The sequence below is a fragment of the Dromiciops gliroides genome, chromosome 5 (genome assembly GCF_019393635.1).
Source record: "Dromiciops gliroides isolate mDroGli1 chromosome 5, mDroGli1.pri, whole genome shotgun sequence".
Classification (NCBI taxonomy): domain Eukaryota; kingdom Metazoa; phylum Chordata; class Mammalia; order Microbiotheria; family Microbiotheriidae; genus Dromiciops; species Dromiciops gliroides.
In genome coordinates, this window is record NC_057865.1 from 90,701,766 (window position 1) to 90,725,999 (window position 24,234).

The 24,234-nt window shown below is 36.9% G+C and overlaps 1 protein-coding gene across 2 annotated transcripts in view; it reads right to left on the reverse strand.

Annotated features, from left to right (window-relative positions):
- ACTR3B (actin related protein 3B) overlaps positions 1-24,234 on the reverse strand; it is a 106,473-nt gene that overhangs the window by 15,816 nt on the left and 66,423 nt on the right. For both annotated transcript variants that reach the window (XM_043968261.1, XM_043968260.1), the window contains one exon: positions 23,597-23,689. In XM_043968261.1, the coding sequence (XP_043824196.1) occupies positions 23,597-23,689 (93 nt within the window). The remainder of the gene's footprint in view (positions 1-23,596; positions 23,690-24,234) is intronic.

A 24,234-nucleotide genomic window follows, 5' to 3' on the forward strand; every position in this document is an offset into this window, starting at 1 on the left:
TACTGTTTAATCTATCCATCAAGAATACAGTTAATAAATTTTCTGAATGAAAGGCATTCTCTCAACCATGTCATTTTCTCATATGAAATTTGATTATATGATGACAATAACACTACTTGTCATACTGAAAAATTGTTTGGAGTAGGCAATGTTGGGAGCCTGATAACTGACTTTGTTGTAGATGGCCACCTCATTTGTTTCTTGTATTTTAACTTTTCAGAAATAGGATTCTGGCCTAGAAGAATAGGATTGGTGCCTGAAGAATTGTGTTCCTTTCTTCTATGTAAAACTCTATTTTGGTTTAAATTTGAGAGAAAAGAGTAAATTCAGGGAAGCTATTTTTAAATAAAGGTATTGGGACTAACAGGCAGTTTGAATGCTCAATCAGTTAAAAATCATTTATTAAGCACCTAGTAAGTTCTAGGTACAAAAACAAAAGTCGAACAATCCCTATTCTCAAGGACTTTACATTGTAACATAAAAATAGCATGTAAATGCATAAGTATAAGCAGAGTACATTTTATAAAAATACAAGGTAGTTAGAAAGGGAGGTCATTGTGGGATCAATTAGGGTTTTATGTGATAGTACTTGAGCTGAATCTTAAGAGAAGTGAGTAATTCTATAAGGTACAGGTGAATAATAAATACATTCCAGGCATGGTAGGTAGCCAGTGCAAAGGTATAGAGATACTAGATGAAGTTCCATGTATGAGAAGCAGAAATAATGCCAGTTTGGTTAGAACACTGAGTATAGATTTGGGCATGATGTATAATAACCTAGAAAGACAGGCTGAATAGGTTGAATAGGGCTATAAAAGTTAAGAGGAGTTTATATTCTATACTAGAGGCAATATGAAGCCAATGTCATTTACTGAGTAGGGAAGGGATATGGTAAAATATGTTTTTAAGGAAAACCATTTAGGCAGCTATGTGGAGGATGGATTGGGGTGTGGGAAAGACAAAGTAGGGAGAACAATCTAATGTTTGTAAAATTAGCATTTTTATTCCAGGATTATGATTTCTAATTCTAATTTCTAATTTCTAAGAGTAGCAAGGGTCCAATCTTATATGAAACTAAAGACTTTTAACTTCATTTGGTGTAAGGCATTGATGGTTTTGAGTAGTGGAATAATATGGCCAGAGCTTCTATTTATTGGGTTTTGTTTCTGTCTTTTAGAGCTATACAGAATAAGTTTAATCCCTCTCCCACATGACAAACCTTCAAATATTTTAAATTAGCAATCTTATCCCTTTATTCTTTTCTTTCCCAGGCTAAACATCTCAGTTCATCCTCCTCTTCACTCCCTCATCCCACTCCCTCCCCCCACAATCATCTTCTTCATCCTTCATAATTTCAGTTTTCATTCTCTGAATTCACTTCAGTTCACCAGTTTCCCCCTTAAAATTGTGACACTTAAAACAAAAATGACTATTCCCTATGACATCCAACTAGTTTATATTATAATGAACCACTGCACTCTTTAGGCTTGGACCCTGGGAATTTACTCAGAACTGAACTGATATACCACCAAAAAAATATTATTTCATTCTCCCTAACCCAAGTGGCTTTTTCATTAGCAAACCACTTAGTATCTATCATACACTCAAAGAAATGTTATGATTTTATGTTTGTGAAGAGGAGGGGAGAAAAGAGAAGAAGAAAAAGAGGTTCTCCAGAATACGACTGATCACTCTTTCCAGTCTTGCCATACCCTACTCATTTTCACATACTTTATACTACAAACTGTTGTATTTGTCATCCAAAAAATATATCCTGTAATTTCTCACTCCACTTAAATCTAAGGCTCTTTCCACAACACTATGCTATTTCCATACCACATCTATTCTCATTGCTATTTCTCTTTCCTGTAGGAAAGAGCTTTTAGTAAATAATAAACCATAGTGCTCCTATGAAGCCTATAAGCAAAATTATACAGGGTGTCCCAAAAGCTTTAGTGCAATTTTAAACTATTAAAACTTAAGCTACTAAAGCTTTAAACTGCACTAAGACTTTTAGGACATCCTGTGTAACTCTTCCAACAATCACTGGTTATCATCAAATAATAATTTTAGGAAGCAATTCAAAATGCCCCCAATAGTATATTTAGAAGACAAAACTTATTCTCCTGCAAGACAATATTACAAATAAGGAGGCAAAGTGGCTTCTTCCGTTCTTTCCCTTTACTCTTTCTTACACCCCATTTCTTGTGTAATATTGCCTAGTCTTTTAATATACTTGGTCCATGCCTAAAATGTTCTTCCCTTTAAGGAGTGTTTTCATTATTGGGTTATTTTAGGAACTATAACTTCCATCAAATCACTTTCAAATACATTAAAAACATAATTTCAACACCCTGTTTAGAAAAGTACAATCAAGATCAATGGCAAATAGCTCACACATTTACTTTTTCTGTTTTAATGTTTTGTCTACAAATGTTCTGGAATTTCAAGAAAAGCTATAGCAATTACAAAGGTTATTTCTACTAGCCAATTTATAAACTAACCCTGACAAAACAAACCAAATGAGTAATAGGCAACTGTTCAGAAGATATAATGCATGCAGATGGCTTAGAAATCAAGGAGATATCAGGATGTATAATTTGGTCACCAACTTCAACAGGATAAGAGCACACTGAGCTCATAGGATAATGGATTTGGAGCTGGGGTGAAAGGAAGGACAACTTTGGAAGCCACCTAGTACAACCTCCTCATTTTACAGATGATAAAACTGAAGCTCAGCAAAGGGGAATAGCTCACCCAAAGTCAGACAGGTTGTAAATGGTGAACTCAGAAACAGACCCAGGTTCTCTGATTCTGCCTCCAGTTCTCTTTCCACTATACCATATTGACTGTAGAATAGACCAAGAGATGCAAATGGTGACATTTCATTCATTGGAATCTGTTGTTACTCAATGTAAGATGACCAATCTTACAAAATACTGGAACTGATGGCTAGACAAATGATGAGGTACCCATGAAACTCAGGACAGAAATGTTCAACTTTGCAGTACTGCCAGGCTAATCTACCCATCAAAATTGTGCTCCACTGAAAAGAAGAGAAGCTTGTGATCTTCTCAGACCACACTGGAAAGAACCATGTGCAAAAATCTTACCACACAAATCACGGTGAAGAGCTATTGAAGAAAGGCAGGGGAAGAAGATATAGTGAAGGTAGTTAACTTCATGAAGAAATCCATTGGTAGGTCATATAAATAGACAATATGTGGACCATTAAATGTGTAGATTCCATAGGACCATAAACAGCTAACATGAGACTGAAAATTCAATGGAATAAGCTAATGGTCCCAATGTTCTCACAGTAAGATAAACACTAAGGACAAGATCATCAATTATAGCCTTTGATGGGATCTGTGTTCTCATTATGTCAAGTAGTAATAGATCTACATGAATAGACAAACTTAACATGACACTCTCCCAAGATTATACATGTTTTCAATTACTTATTAGTCAGGAGACAAATTCTACAGCCACATATCCAGGGTCTTCCACCATATATATATATATACAAACTCTTATCTCATGACTACCATAACTCTTCTACCTCACCCTAGTTGATCTCATTACTAATCATATGGAATATTCCTTCCTTCATCCCTGCCTTTGATCACTCTGTCTTGATCACTAAGGGAGAAGGAAAAAATGCAATTTAGCCAAATACTATTTTTAAGGCTTGGCTCGAAACCAACTTCACCATGAAATCTTCCCAGCTGCCCTGGTCTTTTCCAGCTCTTATGTCCTACAAAATCCATAGTTTATATTGGGACTCTGAAATGTGAATCAACAACAACAAAAAAAAAAAGAGGAAAAATTAACTGAAAACTGAATCAAATCTAGAGTGCTAGATTTGGAGTCAGAAGATCTGGGTTCAAGTACTAGCTCTGTCACTTCCTACACAAATGATCTCAGACAAATCAGAGTCTCTGGGCCTTGGTTTCTTCATCTGTAAAATGAGGTTGAACTAGATGACCTTTAAAGCTCCTTCTCCTTCCAAATCACAGATTTAGATAATTTTACTAATTAGGAAAAGGATTCCTACCCTAACCACTTTGTGCTCCCTACTGTGATGTTTAAAATCTAGATTGTGGTCGCCTTAAATTAGAAGCTTCAGCACCAGTCCTTGGGCATTAAACATTTATTAAAGCATACAGATATTCCCATGGAGTTCAGAAAGTTCAGAAAAAAGCCTATTTAGCCTAGAGTTCCAGCCTGGTCTGGTCCTTCCTCGAGTCCTCTGCCACAAGCCTGCTTCAGTCATGAACTCTCTCCAGCAAACTGATTGTGGAAGCTTTTTATAGGTGTGGAACAGAGGCGGTCCTTACACACTGCTTCAAGCTGCTTGGCTGGCATCATCCAAATCCCTTGGTTCTAAAGGTGTTCTCAAGGTGTGATTACAATCCAGTTAACTTGGAGTAGGCTAATCAGCAGCTAATCACTCTCACTTGATTCAATCAGTCTAGATTAATCTCCAGGTGGGTCTTTGAGTATCTGTTAAATCTCATTATTTCATCACACTACCTAAGTCATCCAGAGTTACAGTTTTAAACAAGAAATAAATATATTTATTTTCTAAGATCACTGAACCAGAATTTAAACAATATAGTAGAACATCCTCTAACTGGAACCCCACCAACTCTGATTTCATTCACAATGAAACAATGATCCTGAAGGATGGGACCTGAAGGATGGGACCTATCTATTTCTTTTAAATTCCTCTCTGCAATAAATGTCTACATAACTAATTATTTTCAAGTATGAAGAAGACAAAGCTCCTTTATTTCTAAGTATGAAAATACTCAGAACATATATCAATGAAAAATGAGGAAAAAATCCCAAATGTACTTTATTCTAAAAGTAATTTAATTTCAACAGTAAGTAAAGTTATTTTCCATCATATAAAATTTGTACAATCAGTAAATTTTTCAGGTCATAACACTGAATTCCATCAGTAGTCCTATTAAAAATTATTTTCCCAATACCCAACATTAATTCCTCTAACAAATCTACTGAGGATTCTGATTTGAAATCCAATAACATTCAAATAACTATTTAACCAGTAAAACATTTTGCTAGAAAGCATTAATTTTACAAGTTAGCAAGTTCTATAATCAGAGATCCATCCAATTCATTTAAAAAAAGACATTAAATATAGTCTCATTTGTCACATCAAGTTAAAACTGAATACAAACCCTGGAAATAAAAAAAAAAAATTCTTCACTTAAACAAGAAGAATATCAAAAAATAAGCAAACACAAGCTGAAATAACATACCACTCAAAAACATGAATTTTATATAAACTCCGATATGAAATTTTAAAATAATACATGTAAAAGTACTTTAAAATTGTAAAGGACCAAATAAAGTAGTATTATTGTTGAAGTCATCATGGATAATGAATGTGAACATTACTATTTCATGTATGGATATTTTGCTTCCAATTTGATCTTGGAACCATGACTAAAGTTCTAATAATCATTATCAAATTACAACAGGAAATCTCCACACAATTTTACATTATTGCCATCTTTGAGAAGTACATGGATGAAATTAAAAGCCTGTTAAAATCAACTTTGAGATTTGTTGCAACAAAAATTGTTCAGGTCCATCTGGCAACAGATATTTCAACAGGGTATGATTATACTGTTCAACACTGATGAAAAATATCTGCTGTTTTTCATAAAAGTGATAATACTAATGGCTTACCATCAGCACAGCTTACATTTTACAACTCTTTGATTTCTACTGATTTATTCACTCTCTGAAACCTGTTCCCAGTCCCCCTTGTGACCAAAAAGAAAATATATGTAAGAGAGCTAGTCCAAGAAAAGTTCAACCCATAGTTACAGAACACAGAAAAGCTTTATAGCTCCCATATGAAGCAACTGTAAGTTTATAACCTTATTAGCTCAGTTTTATAATCACTTAAGTAGGCCATCCAGAGAAATTATAAGCATGTGATGCTGACTCAAAGACCCTGAGAAATTTTACATCAGTCAACAACACCTCCAAATTACACAATGGAGACAGACTAGGATTTTTTACCCAAAAGCTCTGGGAATAGCAGTACTCCCCAGACCACCAGCCCTGTTTCCAGTGCATTTCCCATAGCCAGAGTGGCAACCCCAAGGAGATGTAACTAGGTAGCTTCATCTGTAGGTGCTAAAGTCCCTACTTCCTCAAGCAATTACTGCTACTAAAGACACACACCCCCCAAAAATCTTGAAACTGAAGCACTTTCAATTGATTCAACATCAGAAATAGAAATTATTTTCTCAGTGGAAACAATTTTAAAGAAGATGCATTACCCTCTGCTTTGCTGCTGCATCTTACAAGCCAAGGGACTTTTCCATCTGACATATCCAGTGGTACTTCTTCTATAATGTGCCTCCCATTAGAATGTGAGCTCCTTGATAGTTGGAACCAGTCCCTACTTCCTCAAGCAATTACTGCTACTAAAGACACACACCCCCCAAAATCTTGAAAACTGAAGCACTGTCAATTGATTCAACATCAGAAATAGAAATTATTTTCTCAGTGGAAACAATTTTAAAGAAGATGCATTACCCTCTGCTTGCTGCTGCTCTTACAAGCCAAGGGACTTTTCATCTGACTTATATCCAGTGGTACTTCTTCTATAATGTGCCTCCCATTAGAATGTGGCCTCCTTGATAGTTGGCACCGTCACCATCTTTCTATTTGATTCATCTTCTTTGCCCGTAGTAAATACTTAATAAACATTCATTCTTTAATTCATTCTCTCTGTCATAGAAGGCACTTGTCTGTAGAGACTTTACGAAACTATACCACCCCTTCTATGTTTCTGATATGTAGAGAAACCAGAAGAAGAAAAGAGTAAGGGAGTTCATTGTGGTTTCTACACTATTAGTAATAATATTACTATACTCCTGACAGAATTCAGATTCAGAAACCTCACTTATTAGCCCAGATAAGGAAGAAAAGTACTGTAGAAAAGAACTAAAAGTTAGACTGAATTGCAATATTTAATACAATTATTCTCTCCCCACATCAAAACTTTCAAGGTATTGATATATTGTGAGTGGGAAATTAAATGGGAATTTTGTGGAGTTTTATGAAGCCCACAGATGACAATACAGAGCCTATAACCAATACTTAACCCAATTTTACAATAAGGTACTGTAAACACCCCATATAAGAGGAAGACAAAAGTTCAGATTTCTTCTCTTGTACAAAGAGGAACAAAAAATTTTACACAGATATTCCATATTGTCCCTTACCCCACGATGTGGAAGGGATAACAGTACATACTTCTTAAATGAATCTAAATCTATCAAGGAGAAAGAAGTATCTTTATAGAAAAGGGTTCCATTACATGATTCAAATGAACTTTTATCAGGCCAAGTGCTGTTGCCAGTACCCAAATCACCCAAGGATCTGTTAACATGAACTAAACTCTAAAAGCAATCTTTTTGGGAATATGAAATACAACAAGAATTAGGATCCTTCTACCTAATGATCCCCTACTAAGACTATAAACTGTAAAGATATTAGTAAAAAGGGGAAAAAAGACTTATCTCTAAAAAAATATACATGGCAGCTTATTCTCTACTAACAAAACATGGATGTAAACCAAATGTCTAATGGTTGAGGAACGACTAAATAAATGCTGATATATCAACCAAATAGAATATTTTACTATAACCAATTTAAAATAATTAGAATATAAAGAAACAGAGAAAGAATTATATGAAATAATGCAGACTGAAGGCAAAAACCAAAACATAAACATTATGAGTACATAAAATAATACCAATAACAATTTTTAAGTATGCAAGAAAATGCTTTTTAAAAAAGAAAAGAAAACAAGAAGTTTTTGTTATTGTTTTAGTAAAACTAATATGTTCTTTAAAAATAGACTATATATGGGGCAACTAGGTGGCGCAGTGGATAAAGCACTGGCCCTGGATTCAGGAGGACCTGAGTTCAAATCCAGCCTCAGACACTTGAAACTTACTAGCTGTGTGACCCTGGGCAAGTCACTTAACCCTCATTGCCCCGCCAAAAAAAAAAAAATAAGACTATATAAAAGAACTGGAATCTGTCTCTTGGACAAGTCAAAACCTTTCTTCATTTGTCAAAATAAGAGAAAACTTCTTACCTCACAGGATTATTTTATAAAATGAGATAATACATATCAAGGCACTTGTTTTAAAAATGTGTTTTATCAATGCCCAACCTACCACTCCAGAAAGAAAGAAGATATGGAGCATATTGAATAGAAAGCCTGGTCTCAAAAGCCAGGAAGACCTGACCTTAATCAAATACTACCTATGTGAAGAGAAGCAGGTCCACTTACTTAACTGATCAGTGCTCTAGACAACTGCTAAGCTGCACTGGTAAAGAGAATTTCTAAATCCAGGAGTTCCCTATATCAATGAAACCATATGTCCTGTCTTTATCTTAACCTTATCCTACAAATGGAATAATTCCTTGTGACAAAAAAAAATCATTAAGCAAAAAACATCTAACATAGAAACTACAATCTAGCGATACACAAATATTCAATCCTATATGATTCCTTTACCTCTCAGCTTAAGTAGAGAGGTATATTTCCTTATTTGGGGCTCTTGTTTCTTCTATCCCTTATCAGCCTCCATAGATTCAATTATCTTCTCTATGCTGATGCTTCTCAAATCTATTATCCAGCCCTAATCTCTCTGCTGAACTCCAGTATCACATCTTCAAACTGGCCTATAGGACATATTGAACTGGGTATTACACAGATATCTTAATCTAGACCTGTATAAAACTGAACTCTTTATCTTTCTCCCAAAACTCTCCTCTCTTCCTAGTACTGCTGAGGGTACCACCATTCTCCCAGTCACCCAGTCTCACAATCTAGGGAGTCATCTTCAACTCCTCACTCTCTCAACCTCAATATCCCATCTGTTGCGTAGGCCTGACCAATCTCACCTTTCATCTCTCAATACTCCCACTTTTCATTCTCTGAGAGAAATGTCACCACCCTGGTGCAAGCCCACATCACCTCATATCTGGGCTACTGCATTGCCTGTTGGTTGGTCTCTCTGCCTGAAGTTTCTCTCCACTCCAGTCTATCCTCCATTCAGCTGTCAAAGTACAGTCTGAGCTGACACTGATTTTCCTGGCATTCAGAACCCATTTATTACTTGCCCCCTCATATCCACCTTTCCAGTCTTCTTCTACCTTATTCACTTCTACATATTCTGTGATCCAATGACACTGAATTCCTGGTGTTCCTCAAATAAGATAACCCATCTTCCCACTCCACGACTTTTCACTGGCTGTCCCTTACGCATCTCAACATGAAAGAAGACTGCTTTCCCGATGATGACGATGACAAAGATGATGACGACAATGATCAAGCATTTATATGGCTCCTACTGTGTGGCAAGCGTCATGCTAAGCACTTTACATATACTATCTATTTAAGACTCACAACTCCTCGAGATAGGTACTATTATTATCACCATTTTACAGATGAGTAAACTAAGACAAATAGAAGTTAAGTGACTTGTCCAAGGTCATATACCTACTGTCTGAGGCCATATCTGAACTCAGGTCTTCCTGATTCCAGACCCAGAGTTCTATCTACTGCTACACCTAGCTGTTCCTAAACATCTCTGCCTTCTGACTTCCTTCAAGTCTCAGCTGAAATCCCACCCTCCACAGGAAGTCGTTCATGACCATTATTATTACTAAGCCTACTCTTTTTGATTATTTCCCACTTATCTTGTATATACATTGTTTGTACATGTTGTTTGCATGTTGCCTCTCATTAAACTGTGAGCTCCTTGGGACTGACTGTCTTTGCTTTTCTTTGTATCATCTGGCACTTTGCACATAGTAGGACACTTAAATACTTGATGATTCCCTGTTTTCTACCACCTTAACTGATTTTTTCAATTTCATCTTAATGATCTTTTCATTTGCACTCTTGTAGTTATTGTGTATACATTATTTTCTTGATTCTGATCATTTCATTCTTCATCAGTTCATAAAAATCATCTATGTCCCTAGGATTCCTTATATGTCGTTTCTTACTGCCCAGTACTACCACTATTACATTCAAAGGTTTTTCATCATTCCCCCAAAATGGTGGATACTCATTTTGTTTATAGTTTCTTTGCTCCCACAGAAAATATCTTGGTTATGTCCTAGGTCTTGTTTTCTGTTTTTGACTGCTTTAACATATATGCCTGTTAAGGAATCATAGCTCTCCCCTTCTAATGAATGGTAAGCTCCATGAGGGCATGTCTTATTTATGTTATACACCACAGGCTGATTGAACTGAAAAAATATGGAATGCCAGAAATACAAGCTCCTTTGCTCTCTTCTCTGTTATTGACATATATGTGTCACAAAGAAGCTTTTTAAATAGGAAAATGTGACAGAGAAAAAAATTAATAGATATTGAATATGCCTGACTAGAACTCAAGAGAACAAGGTTCTATACCAACTTTGAAAGTATATGTATGGGGGCAGCCAGGTGGCACAGTGGATAGAGCACCAGCCCTGATTCAGGAGTACCTGAGTTCAAATCAGCCTCAGACACTTAACACTTACTAGCTATGTAACTCTTGAGCAAGTCACTTAACCCCAATTGCCTCACCAAAAAAAAAAAAAAAAAAAAAAAGAAAAAGAAAGAAAAGAAAAAGAAATAGAAAAAGAAAGTATATAGTATGAGGGGGCAGCTAGATGGTGGCAGTGGATAAGGCATTGGCCCTGGATTCAGGAGGACCTGAGTTCAAATCCAGCTTCAGACACTTGACACTTACTAGCTGTGTGACCCTGGGAAAGTCACTTAACCCCTTGTTGCCCCACCAAAAAAAAAAGTATATGTATGGTAACTATAATAGTACCAAAATTCATTTCATTTAAACAGCATAATTCCTAAATTCTACGGGTTATAGTCTAATACAAGAAGATGGCAATATAGTCAAAGTAATACTGTCATCTTTTTTGATCCCTTATGTTGTCTTCTCCCCACCAAAAAGAAAATCCAAAGTGAAAACTCATGGCCAGGAATGAAAAGATAGAGTAAGACAAGAAATTGGTTTATTGGTTATGATTAAATCCATAATTATTTCTGCATAGCATTTATAGTTAACCAGAAGCAACATGGTAGTACATGAAGAGAATCTGATTTGGAGTTTAAAAAGTTGGTTTCAAACTCTAGTCTCCAAGGTCTCCTTCAAGCTCTAAATAGTAGGAACTAGGAAATTATTGTTTGAAGAGAAATACTGTGGCTTAAATGGGTTAAGAAGGACAAAACGACTTAAATTTTGTTCAGGAAAAGACAGAAATCAGCATTAAGTAAACACAGGACCTAATGAGAGAAGTAGAAATCTCTTACCTGGACTGAAGAACTAAGGCAAAAAGAGAAAGAAAAAAAGTGAAAACAAAAGAAAATGGGAGGTTGAAGCAGACTAATAGATGACTGAATTAAAAGGAAGATGCTTATTGATGAAGTGAACAATGGCATACCATTTATAGACTGGGTCTCCCTATCTTACCCAGGCAATTCATGTACATAATTTCACTCCTGATGGGCAAAGAAGCTTTAATCTGCCCCATTTCGAGCCTAGTGACCCCCTCCTCCCACAGCTCAAACTACTGGTGCCAGACTTAGCAAACTATAACTCAGAATGCTCATATTCTAACTATCTACCAGACTTAGCCTCCTCATAAGCAGAAATTACAAGTATGTGCCACTACTGCTGCTTACACCACTGTTTGAAGAACAAGACTTAAAAGGACAGATGAAAAATGTATGTGAATGTTACAATTTGGTTCAAGAGTTTGCAAAAAAAGTAGAAGGTAGAAAAGCTACAGGAATCCAAGAATCCTAGCTCAGGCACAAATGAGTCTGAAACATAACTCGTTCTCCCTAGCTATGTAACCCTAGCAAGGTCACTTAACCTCTCTGAGGGGTTACTAGGTGGTATTGTGCATAGAGTTTCAGAGCCTGGAAGACCTGAATTCAAAACTAGCAAAAGACACATATGGGCTGTATAACCCTGGATAAGTCACTTGACCTATATCTGCCTCAGTTTCCTCATATGTAAAATGGGGATCATATTAGCACCTACCTCCCAGGGTTGCTGTGACTATAAAATGAGATATTTGCAAAGTGCTCAGGACAGTACCTGGCACATAGTAGATACTTAATAAATGCTTGTCTCCCCCTCCCATCTCAATTTACTCATCTATTTAAAAAAAGAATAATACCTACCCAGGGTTGTTATGAGGATAAAATGAATTAACTTATGTAAAGAAATATGCAAATTTTAAAGCACACATGAGTTACTATATTGGTGAAAACATTAGATTTGATGTTAAAAGGCTTCAGTTTAAATCCTGGCTTTTCAATTTACTATCTATGTACCCTTAAAAGTAAATAAATAGAAAAAAAATTCACAGGAAGGTGGGTTAGAGGTACCAAACCTGGAGCTTTACTATAAAGCAGCAGTCATCAAAACTATCTGGTACTGGCTAAAAAATAGAGTGATGGATCAATGGAATAGGCTAGGCTCAGGAAATGCAGTAGTAAATGACACTAGTAATGTAGTGTTTGATAAACCCAAAGACTCCAGCTTCTGGGATAGGAACTCAGTATTTGACAAAAACTGCTGGGAAAACTGGAAGATAGTATGGCAGAAATTAGGCATAGACCAACATCTTACACCTTATACTAAAATAAGGTCAAAATGGATACATGATTTAGACATAAGAGGTGATACCATAGGTAAATTAGGAGAGAAAGGAATAGTCTACCTATCAGATCTTTGGAAAGGAAAACAGTTTTTGACCAAACAAGAGATAGAGTATATTATAAAATGCAAATGGATGATTTTGATTATATTAAATTTAAAAATTTCTATACAAACAGAAGCAATGCATCCAAAATAGAAGGGAGGCAGAAAGCTGGGAAACAATTTTGAGGCCAGTACTCTGATAAAGGCCTCATCTCTAAAATATATAGGGAAATAAATCAAATTTATAAGAATCCAAGTCGTTCCCCAATTGAGAAATGGTCAAAGGATATGAACAGGCAGTTTTCTGATGAAGAAACCAAAGCTATCTATTCCCATATGAAAAAATGCTCTAAATCTCTAATGATTAGAGAGATGCAAATTAAAACAACTCTGAGGTACCACCTGACACCTATCAGATTGGCTAAAATGACAAAAAGGAAGATAATAAATGTTGGAGAAGCTGTGGAAAATTGGAACACTCAATTCATTGTTGGTGGAGCTGTGAACTGATCCAACCATTCTGGAGAGCAATTTGGAATTATGCCCAAAGGGCGATAAAGCTGTGCATACCCTTTGACCCAGCAATACCACTTTTGGGTCTTTTTCCCAAAGAGATCATGGAAGGGGGGAAAGGGACCCACATGTACAAAAATATTTATAGCTGCTCTTTACGTGGTAGCAAGGAATTGGAAGTTGAGGGGGTGCCCATCAATTGGGGAATGACTGGACAAGTTGTGGTATATGAATACAATGGAATACTATTGTGCTGTAAGAAATGATGAGCAGGAGGAGTTCAGAGAAACCTGGAGGGTCTTACGTGAGCTGATGATGAGTGAGATGAGCAGAACCAGAAGAAACATTGTACACAGTATCATCAACATTGAGTGTTGACCTACTGTGATGGACTATATTCTTCTCACCAATGCAATGGCACAGAAGAGTTCCAGGGAATTCATGATAGAAGAGGATCTCCAAATCCAAGAAAAAAAAAAAAAAAAAAAAGAACTGTGGAGTATAGATGCTGATTGAACCATACTATTTCTTTTGTTTTTGATGCTATTGTTTTTTTTTCTATTTTGAGGTTTTGCATCACTTCTCTGATTTTTTCTCTTATAACAGGATTAATGCAGAAATAGGATTAATGTTATTATGTGTATATATATATGTGTGTGTATATATATCTATATCTATATCTATATGTATAGAGATATATAGATATAACCTATATCAGATTACCTGCTGTCTAGGGGAGGGGGGGAGGGAGGGGAGGGAGAAAAATCTGAAATTGTAAAGCTTGTATAAACAAAAGTTGAGAACTATCTTTACATGTAACGGAAAAAATAAAATACCTTATATGTAATAAAAAAATTAAAAAGTAAATTTTAAAAAAGTAAATAAATATAAGATGTCATTGTTATCAATTCAGTGTGCTGCTGAAATGTTAGGACATGATAGGTGGAAGAGTGTTCTGTCAAGATTCTTTGACTACTTTTGTTAATAAAAGCCACTAGACAGGGTCTCAGGTAAATCTGCCTCATATTGACTTCTATGCCTTAATAAATAGCATCACAGAGAGGATAAACTATAATTTACACAAGATTAATTTGAATTACAGAAAAGTAATCTCATGCAAGCCAATAATCCAATAATGAATGAATAATTAAAATACCCCAATGCTTTAAACATAGAAGGCACATAATACAAATTTGTTGAAACAGACATTCTAAGAGACATAGTAAGTCTATAATTTAAGAGCTTGATACTCAGGACAATAACAATGTTATTGTTGTTCTAAATAGAGTACTTTAAGGTTTACAAAGTGCCTTACACACATCTCTTTTGATTCTCACCAAAAAAAAAGGGGGGGGATCGGTACCAGAGGTATTATTTATGCATTTTTAAAAGATGAGAATATTCAAGCTCAGAGAGGTTATACGACCTCTTCAAGGTCACTAATCAATGTCAGACATAGGATTCAAACTTAGATCTCCTGTGAAACCTGTATTCTTTTCATTACACCAATGCTACCAAGTCATGCTTAAGACTTAAAAGTGATTTACTGTGTAAAAATGCCCTAGGTCAGTTTCTCTATTTGTAAAAATGAAATGGGTATTCCAATAACAGCTACTTCAAATGGGAAATTAAAAGACTAAGTCAGATAATTTTGTACCATAAGGCTATTTTCTAATAAAAGCATTACACAGACCCTGATGGATTATTGTGGGGGGAAAGAAAATGGATTCAGGAGATATAATGAAATATAAACTATACTTACCACTATTATTGAATTTAGTTTTTAAAAGTACCTGATCAGTATGATAGAAGTTAATATCTAATAAGATATAAATGCTTAAAAATAACAAAAATCCCAATAATCACTACAATAGTAAATATCAGTTTAACATTAGCAATTCCAATCTTAGTTTCACTGTAGAAGACTCAAATCATCTTAGTTTTGGCAGACACATAGTGCCATCTACCTTCCATTCAGTATAATTATAACTACTATACATTTACTTATAAGATCAAGGTTTCATAGAAAGTACCTCTTACTCCCTAATTTTCCGGATTCTATGGTCACCATAAATTGAGATGTTTCTGTTAGAACATTCAGCCAATGAAATGCAGAGTTGGGAAATGGGAGAAATGGGAGAAATAAGGATTCATGCATCTTAAAGTTCAATAAAATGAACTTTACTAAAAAGTAGGGAAACAAATGTGAGAAATACTACAGAGGTATGGTAGATAGAATTTGGTAATTCATTAGATATGGGAGTTGGGGAGGAGTCAAAAATAACACAAAGGTTTCAAGCTTGGGTGGCAGAGTGGCCAATGGTGCCACTGAGAGACATAAGGACACAAAGGAAGAACAGTTTTTGGAAGAAGATCATGAGTTTAATAAGTTGATTCTGAGGTGTTGAGGAATTTCAGTTGGAAGTGCATAGCATGGGAGTCAGAAGCTCAGGAAAGATATCAAGACTAGAGACAAATCAAGACTGGTGCCAACTGCTTTTACTTGGTTGAAAGAGTAGGAGTGAATCAGCTGACCAAGGGAAAGGACAGTGGGGAAAGAGAAGTCTGAGAGCAGAACAACAAGAGAAAAAAAGGTAAAAGCAGAGGTGATGAAGAAACAGTCAGAAATGTAAGAGGAAGCTGTGGTATATGATTATAGTGGAATGGTCTTGTGCTATAGGAAATGACAAACAGGATGATACCAGAAAAACCTGGAAAGACTCATGAACTGATGTATAGTGAAGTGAGCAGAACTGGGAAGACATTGAGCATAGTGACAGCAGTATTGTTCGATGAGCAATTGTCAATGACTTAACTACTCTCAGCAATACAATGATCCAAAATAATTCCAAGGGACTTTGTCATTATGAAGCATACTATCCACCCCCATAGAAAAAACTGATAAAAAGAGCACTTGTAGATTGTACATATATAACCTATATCAGATTGGTTGATGTCTTGTGGAGCGGGGAGGAAAGGGAGGGAGGGAGAAAAATTTGGAACTCTAAATCTTATGAAAATGAATGTTGAAAACTACCCTTACATGTAATTGGGGGGAAAAAGAAATGTAAGAGGAGATCCAGTAGAGTTCTGTATCATAAAAGTCCAAGGGAGAAACTTTGAAGGGGAGGGGTAGACAATCAATAATGCTAAATGCAAAAAAAGGTTCAAGGATTAGGACTGGATTTAGTGAGTAGGAGATCACCAGTAGTTTCTACAGTCTGTAGAAAACACAGTAGTACCATCACTACCAATATAACGAAACAGAGAGAGCAATTTCAATCTCTGCCCTAAGTAGATTTCTGCACTTTATCTATAGTCATCTAAGTAGAGAAGATGCCCTGCTCCCTTTACTTTTTGTCTCTCTGTGCTTCCTCATCTCCCCAACTTGCATTCATACCAGAAAGCTATGTCTTCCTGAAGGGGGCTAGGGGGAAGCCTACAACTATCCTCAGTGATCTAGGCATAACTCTTGTAAATGGCATAGTTTCTGAACCCCCATCATTGTGTTTGCCACTAACAAATCTCCCAGATGACTCATGAACTCCTAACAAAATCATTCACTCAAAAGGCAAAGCAAGAACAATAATTAGAAAAAATTCCACCTATAAATGCAGGGTGTACTCAACCACTAAGGAATATACTATCTATGAGGGAGAATGGATACAAAGCAAGTTTCATAGCAATGGGGTACAAAAAAACACATGTAGCCAAAGCCCTGGCACTGCTAATCTCAATGTTCTTGGAAACAATGGGGTCTGCACTGGACCAGTCACTTTGCTGTAGTGGCTGCTCCACTACGGAACTGGCCTGCTTTCCTTGCTGCTACACCACTGATGTCCAGACTCTCTGGTGCTGTGGGGCCATGCCACTCTTCTGCTAGAGTGGGCCTCACTGCTGCCAGGCTAACACTGTGCTCTTCCATAAAGGGCAAAACCTAGGATTTTCAGAAGTTCCTCCAGTTGTGCTACCTTGTTGAGGCTCTCAAAGGTCTGTACTTCCCAGGCATCAGGTGGCAGGGCAGAGAGTTATATAGCCTTTCTTTTACTAAGCTTTTAACCCACCTTTTGTGGTTCCTGGCATGTGCTCTCAGTAAAAGAACTCACCCTACTTTATGATGCTTATCCAGCACATTACCAAATTCTTATTTGGGTTTGGATATGGGTGGCTAAGCCCCACTCATTTGCCCATTCACAAAACTAAACATTTCTGGAATTCAGGATTCCCTAGTTTGGTTTTTTTGGTTTTTTTAAGTGAGGCAATTGGGGTTAAGTGACTTGCCCAGGGTCACACAGCTAGTAAGTGTTAAATGTCTGAGGCCGGATTTGAACTCAGGTATTCCTGACTCCAGGGCCAGTGTTCTATCCACTGCGCCACCTAGCTGCCCCCGATTCCCTAGTTTTTAACTCCAGAGTTTTCCTATCATTCATGAACAAATGAGGAGCTGGGAAACAAAGTACAGAGTCAGTCTTTGCCTTGGGTAAGTGCATTGTCTCTGAGGCCTGCTTTCTTAAGTGTTCTTCACACACAAATCACAAATCAATCAGCAAAATCGAGTTTGAAAGTAGTACTCTGGGGCAGCTAGGTGGCGTAGTGGATAGAGCACCAGCCCTGGAGTCAGGAGTACCTGAGTTCAAATCCAGCTTCAGACGCTTGACACTTACTAGCTGTGTGGCCCTGAGCAAGTCACTTAACCCCAATTGCCTCACCCCCCCCCCCAAAAAAAAAGAATTAATTGTTATTTGAGGTTTTTATGACCCCATCTTTTGCCTAGAATTTTAAAAACCCCAGTGCGCGCACTAGCCTGGGGCTCAAGGCACAGTGCCTCGGCAAAGGGCATGGTGCTCCACCCAATGGTTGTTGCTGTCGCCATGGCGCTGGCACCTTACATCATCACCACTCCCTACATGGGCCTGGCAAAATTATAATGACTAGAAGCCCAGTGAGGGCAGTCATGTGACTGTCAGTCAGGGCTGCCAGCCAATTAATTGGCTTGGGGCTGTGTGTGGTCAGCCTGGGGTCTGCTGGGAAGAAGAGAGGAGTTTGGCCATTCTAGCTTGAAGCTGGAAGGATACAGGATGCAGCCATGTGTTCTCAGCTGATTCCTGGGCAGTGGTGTTTTTCAGGTTGTATCATTTCCCTTCACCCATTTTATTTCCTTTCCCTTAATTCTACTGATCTAGCTTGTGTTTTTAAGTTCGTTCTTGTTAATAAATCCTGTTCTGTTTTTGAGGGAGGTTGTCGGTCTCCTTCCTTGCCCCAATAATGCAGCAAGTCGCATAGCTAACACTCCCCAATTAAAAATTGGTCCCTACAGTTCAAATCCGGCCTCAGAAACTTGCTACTTACTAGTTGTGTGACCCTGGGCAAGTCACTTAACCCCAATTGCCTCACCAAAAAAAAAAGTAGTACTCCATTACATGTATATATGCATGTATATAAACATATATGGTGTTCATGAATTTTTTTACTACCAGCCCCTATTTATCCAATAAACCAAATTTTTTTAAAAGCCTTTACTGTCTTTTTGCATGAATATTTTTATCTGTCTCCAGAATCAATAAATCAGGGGGCAGCTAGGTGGCACAGAGGATAAAGCACCGGCCCTGGATTCAGGAGTACCTGAGTTCACATCTAGCCTCAGACACTTGATACTTACTAGCTATGTGACCCTGGGCAAGTCACTTCACCCTCATTTCCCCATCAAAAAAAAAGAATCAATAAATCAATCGATAAGTAGTAAGTGCCTACTGTGATGTCAAGCACTGGGGATACAAATGCAAAAAATCAGTCTCATACTACAATATAATTCAATTGGGAGTTATTATTTTGTATCAAATCTAAATTCAGTCATATTTTTCAAGACTACTAAATGATTAGCTACTTGTTATTTCCTACTATACTGATGTAGAAAATCACACGTAGCCTCTGACCTTGTCTGTCTCAGACAGGTTCTGGTTTTGCCGTATTTCCGGCTACAGCTACAGACCTCCTTTGTATGGTAATCACTGACCTCATCCTTATGTGATACACTTACATGTATCTTACTTTCCTGTAATGATGACTAAACCACTAGTTGCCACTATGCATCCTTTGTAAGGTAATCACTGACCTCATCCTTGTTTGATACCCTTATATGTATCTTGCTGACTATGCCACTATACCACGCCTATTCTTTTTGTATATAACCAGATGGGCTACAAGACTCGGGGGCCCATTTTTGGAGGTCTGACCCCCCCCTTGGGCCCACTTGTAATAAACTCTCTTTCTTTCCACCTGAGTACCTGGCTGAGTATTTTCTGTGTCAATCGTTCCATAACAATACCAGGATCAATCTGCTCTATACAAGGCTTACCCTCACATGTACACTTCTGGCTCAAAATCTTCCATTCTTTTCTATCAAATTACAAGCCTACTTTCAAATCCCAGCCTAAATTTTACCTTTTTTCAGACTTTATCCACTCAGCTCCAGTTATTCTAACACCCCAGAAAAGTTCTTAAGTATAGGTGACTGTTCTATCACTCTAATTACTACAAAGTGCTCAGCAGAAGGGACTATGTATTAAGATTATTGAGTGTTCAATAACATAAAATTCCAACTCTCCTACATGTATGACTGAACGAATTACTTCACCTCTCTGGCTTCAGTTTCCCCAGCTGTAAAATAAGGGGGCTGACTCAGATAACCTAGGTAAAATCAATTCCGGCTCCAAATCCATGATGTTATCACCTGCCCATACCTGCTCATTATGGACTAAAGAAACGATATTATAGGTAAAAGAAGGCAATTTCCAGTGAATAAGATGAAAGTTTGAGGGGAAAAGGCGTATATTTATGACCAATATTTAACTGTTGATAGGCAACTTCATTTATTTTGGAAACTATTGAAAAAAAAAAAGATGATATATGCTTCAACTTCATGACACAAATTCTGTCTACTGCTTTTGTCACCTACTTGGAAAGCATAGTTAAAATTAGGTGCTGAACAACAGAATTATGGGATCCAACCTTTAGTTTTAGTTTTTATGTAGTGTGAGTGAAATTTTCCCAAAACCTTAGAGTTAAGTGATTTAACTGTGATAATAATTAGTATAATACGAGATAAATGGTGATTCAATATGTTTAATTATTTCTCTAGATACGTAAATTGTTTCTCTCTGTGCATATTTCAATCTTGTCCTTCTATGCACCATAACCAATGTTCTTTGACTCTATTTCAACTGTACAATGGTAATGTACCAGCTTTGTTGTGATGTCCCTTGGTCCATTGTGGTAAACCACAAGGCTAAAAATAGTATCTTGGAAGTTGAAGGAACCAATCAGCACTGAGACATATATCAACGTGGGGCACCCCTAAAACTCATGTTAGCTCATGTTTATGTTTAAATGTATTCTTTTTCTGTACCCTCGGCAATATGCTCTAAATGAGTTGGTCCTAAAGAGTTAGAGTATAAATACCATCTCCCAGTACTGCTCAGGGTCTTCAGGTCCTAGACCTGAGACCAGCTTTATTGTGAGACAGGACCCCTCTCTCAATAAACCTATGGCTTGGAGACTTTGTTGTTTCTTTACTTCACTGGACTTAGAAATTTTCACAACAGGAGTGAAAAACTCTTATTTGTTAAGTCTCTATTCCCTCAGTTTAAATTAGGCAGCTATGAGATCTACCCCAGCAAATCATAAAACATGAAGTATGGCTAAGAACTACTTATCATAGTCTTTCTGTCAGGACTTTCTCATTTTACTTGGCTATTATGTTGACTTAATTCTGTTATTATAATATTAAAAAGAATTACTACACTGAAAAAATTTTAGGAAGAAAACCCTACAAGGACATGACTTACTCAAAAGTTTAAATTAGGGACATCGGAACTAATAATTATTGTCTAATTCTAATTTATTAGCAAAAGCTTATAAAATCATTAAAAAATAAATACATGAGTTCAAAAGTCAATGATATTTAGAATATACATGGAAATTGTAGAAAATATAATTACTACTAGATTAGCTACATGTAGCTATTAGCTAAATGTGTATGGTCATAATCCAATTTAAAATACAGTTTTTCAGACAAAACAATAATTATTTACTGTAGCAGATAATTTCCAAATAGAGCTTCCACTCTCCCCTTCCGGGAATTGAACCCCGGTATACCATGTGACAGGCAGGGATATTAACCTCTATACTAACAAGGAGTTGGCAGCCAGGTGGCACAGTAGATAGAGAGTACTGGCACTGAAAGCAGAAGGACCTGAATTCAAATCTCACCTCAGACACTTACTCGATGCATGACCCTGGGCAAGTTACTTAACCCCAATTGCCTTAAACATCCTGGGCCATCTCTAGTCATCCTGATATATATCTTTTGTGGGGTTTTTTTTGGGGGGGGCAGGGCAATGAGGGTTAAGTGACTTGTCCAGGGTCACACAGCTAGTAAGTGTCAAGTGTATGAGGCCAGATTTGAACTCAGGTCCTCCTGAATCCAGGGCCAGTGCCTTATCCACTGTGCCACCTAGCTGCCCTGATACTGATATATAGCTTGCCATTGGACCCAGATGGCTCTAGAGGAGAAAGTGAGGTTGGTGACCTTACACAGCCCTCTCTCACTTAAATTCACTTCACTGTAAGTCATGACATCTCCCCAGTGTCACAGTCCTCTTTGAGAATGAAGGTCACACGCATATTTATATATATATGAATATAAATATCGAGATACATACATACATATATAAGACATACAGTTTCCAAATACTAAAGTCCTTCTCCATTTTGACTACATTTAATATAGCAGGTAGCTAAGGTGGTAAAGTAGATAGAGAGCTGGACTTTGAGTCAGAAAGACCTTAATTCAAATTCTTCCTAAGGAGTATTTGTATTTATATATTCATATTTCCAAGACATGTTTTGTTTTAGAACTGTGTTAGGTAGCTGTTCTATTGCTCTGATTACCACAAATTCCTCATGGGAAGGAACAGTGTCTACTATATTCAATGCAATTATGTATTAAGATAATCGTGTAGTCCTAGGCAAGTCCCTTAACCTCTACTAGCTTATTTCCTCATCTGTAAAATGGGGATACTGGCACTTACCTCAAAAGGGTTCTTGTGAAATATTTATAAAATGCTTTATGTACTATAGAAACATAAGCTATTTTATTACATTACTCCCCCACCCCACCCCCCAAAATCACACTCTTTAACTGTGAGTGAGTGATTACCTTTGTCAGGTGAAAACACTTCTTGACTGAATCAGTCAAACAAAATAAGAGTATAAACAGGGCCCTTTACAGCTCCAATCAATCAAAGCCTATGTGTAAGAGAACTTTATAGAAAAGAAAGAAGCTATCTCAGAACTACATAAAGAGATTCTACTGGTCTGAATTCAAGAGGATAGAGTAAGCATGACATTATAGCACAACTCTGAAGAGCTAAGTGAAACTAAGCTACCACAGATAAGAGATCTATCAAGAAGAGTCATCATTCTAAATGCATGTCAGAGCAGAAGACGTAGGATAAGGGAAATCCTCTGAAAAGGATAGCTTCAATTTCCCCTACCAGTGACTATCTACTCATAAACACTGGGGGGCAGCTAGGTGACACAATGGACAGAGCACTGGCCCAGAATTTGGGAGGACCTGAGTTCAAATCTCACCTCAGACACTTATTAGCTGTGTGACCCTGGGTAAGTCACTTAATTCCAATTACCGTAAACATCTTCTGGGGCTATGTCCAGTCATCCTGATACATCTCTTGCCACTGGACCCAGATGGCTCAGGAGGAGAGACTGAGGCTGGTGACCTTGCACAGCCCTCCCTCACTTAAATCCACTTCACTACAAGTTATGACATCACCAGATGTCATGGTCCCCAACAACAACAATTCGCAAACACTATAATAGAATGTGCTATTTTGTTTCCCAAACATTTCCAGTAAAGTCAATCTCGAAAAGTCCAAGGCTTAACTAGAAATAGATATAAATATAAAGTTAGGCAGAGAGCCCAATCTCTGCCTAACCATTTGGAATTTTCCTAACTAGGGTTCAGGGCAATTGTGGCTTAACTTAGAACTTTCTACCTAAAATAAATTCCCTAAACTGAAGAGGAAGGAAATGTGTGGACCTCAGGGGCAATTAAATACCTCCTGGGCTTAAAATAATTAATTATTGTAACCAAGTGCTATATCAGTTTAACAGTGCTAAGGATATGCAGCATTTATGTATGTAACAACCTAATAATTTGGGCCTTTAAATTTTCTACAGAAACCACAACTCATTACCCAAGTAAGTTTTACCTTATACAGTGGACGACGAACATCAATGGGACAGTTCTGAATAACTTCATCAACTACATCCGAAATGGACTCCATGAAATCTGGATTAGCAAACTTAAAAGAAAAAAAAGAATATAATTAAGATTAAACATTGTTTCAGAAAAGAGAAAAGAACAAAAAATACTCAAGAGAAATACTGCACAATGATTTATATTAGGAAGCTGGAATGGATGAAACATCAAATTAAGCCTAATTATATGTGAACAGTGTAAATAAAAAGTTGGCTTCCTCAAAGGATAAAATGTGTGATTTCAGTCAAGAATTAAGAGAGACAGACCAACAATGGATCATGAATAGTAATGAGTCACCCAAACAAGAGAAATTAAAACATGTAACTAGCCTGGATAGCTAACATCTGTTATAACCTTTCTGGAATATTCATATCATGAAACAATCACTGAAATAATGGCCAATGAAAAACTGGTGTAAAACTAGGTTAGGAGGCTAAGGATTTAGGGATTTTTTTTCTTTTGAGAGAGAAATATTTTTAAATAAAAAAGCATTAGTATGCTAGCACTCACTAGTACTGTCAAAAAATGCAGTGTGTAACAGAGTGCTGGAAATGGAGGCAAGGAGACCTGAGTTCAAAATATTGTCTC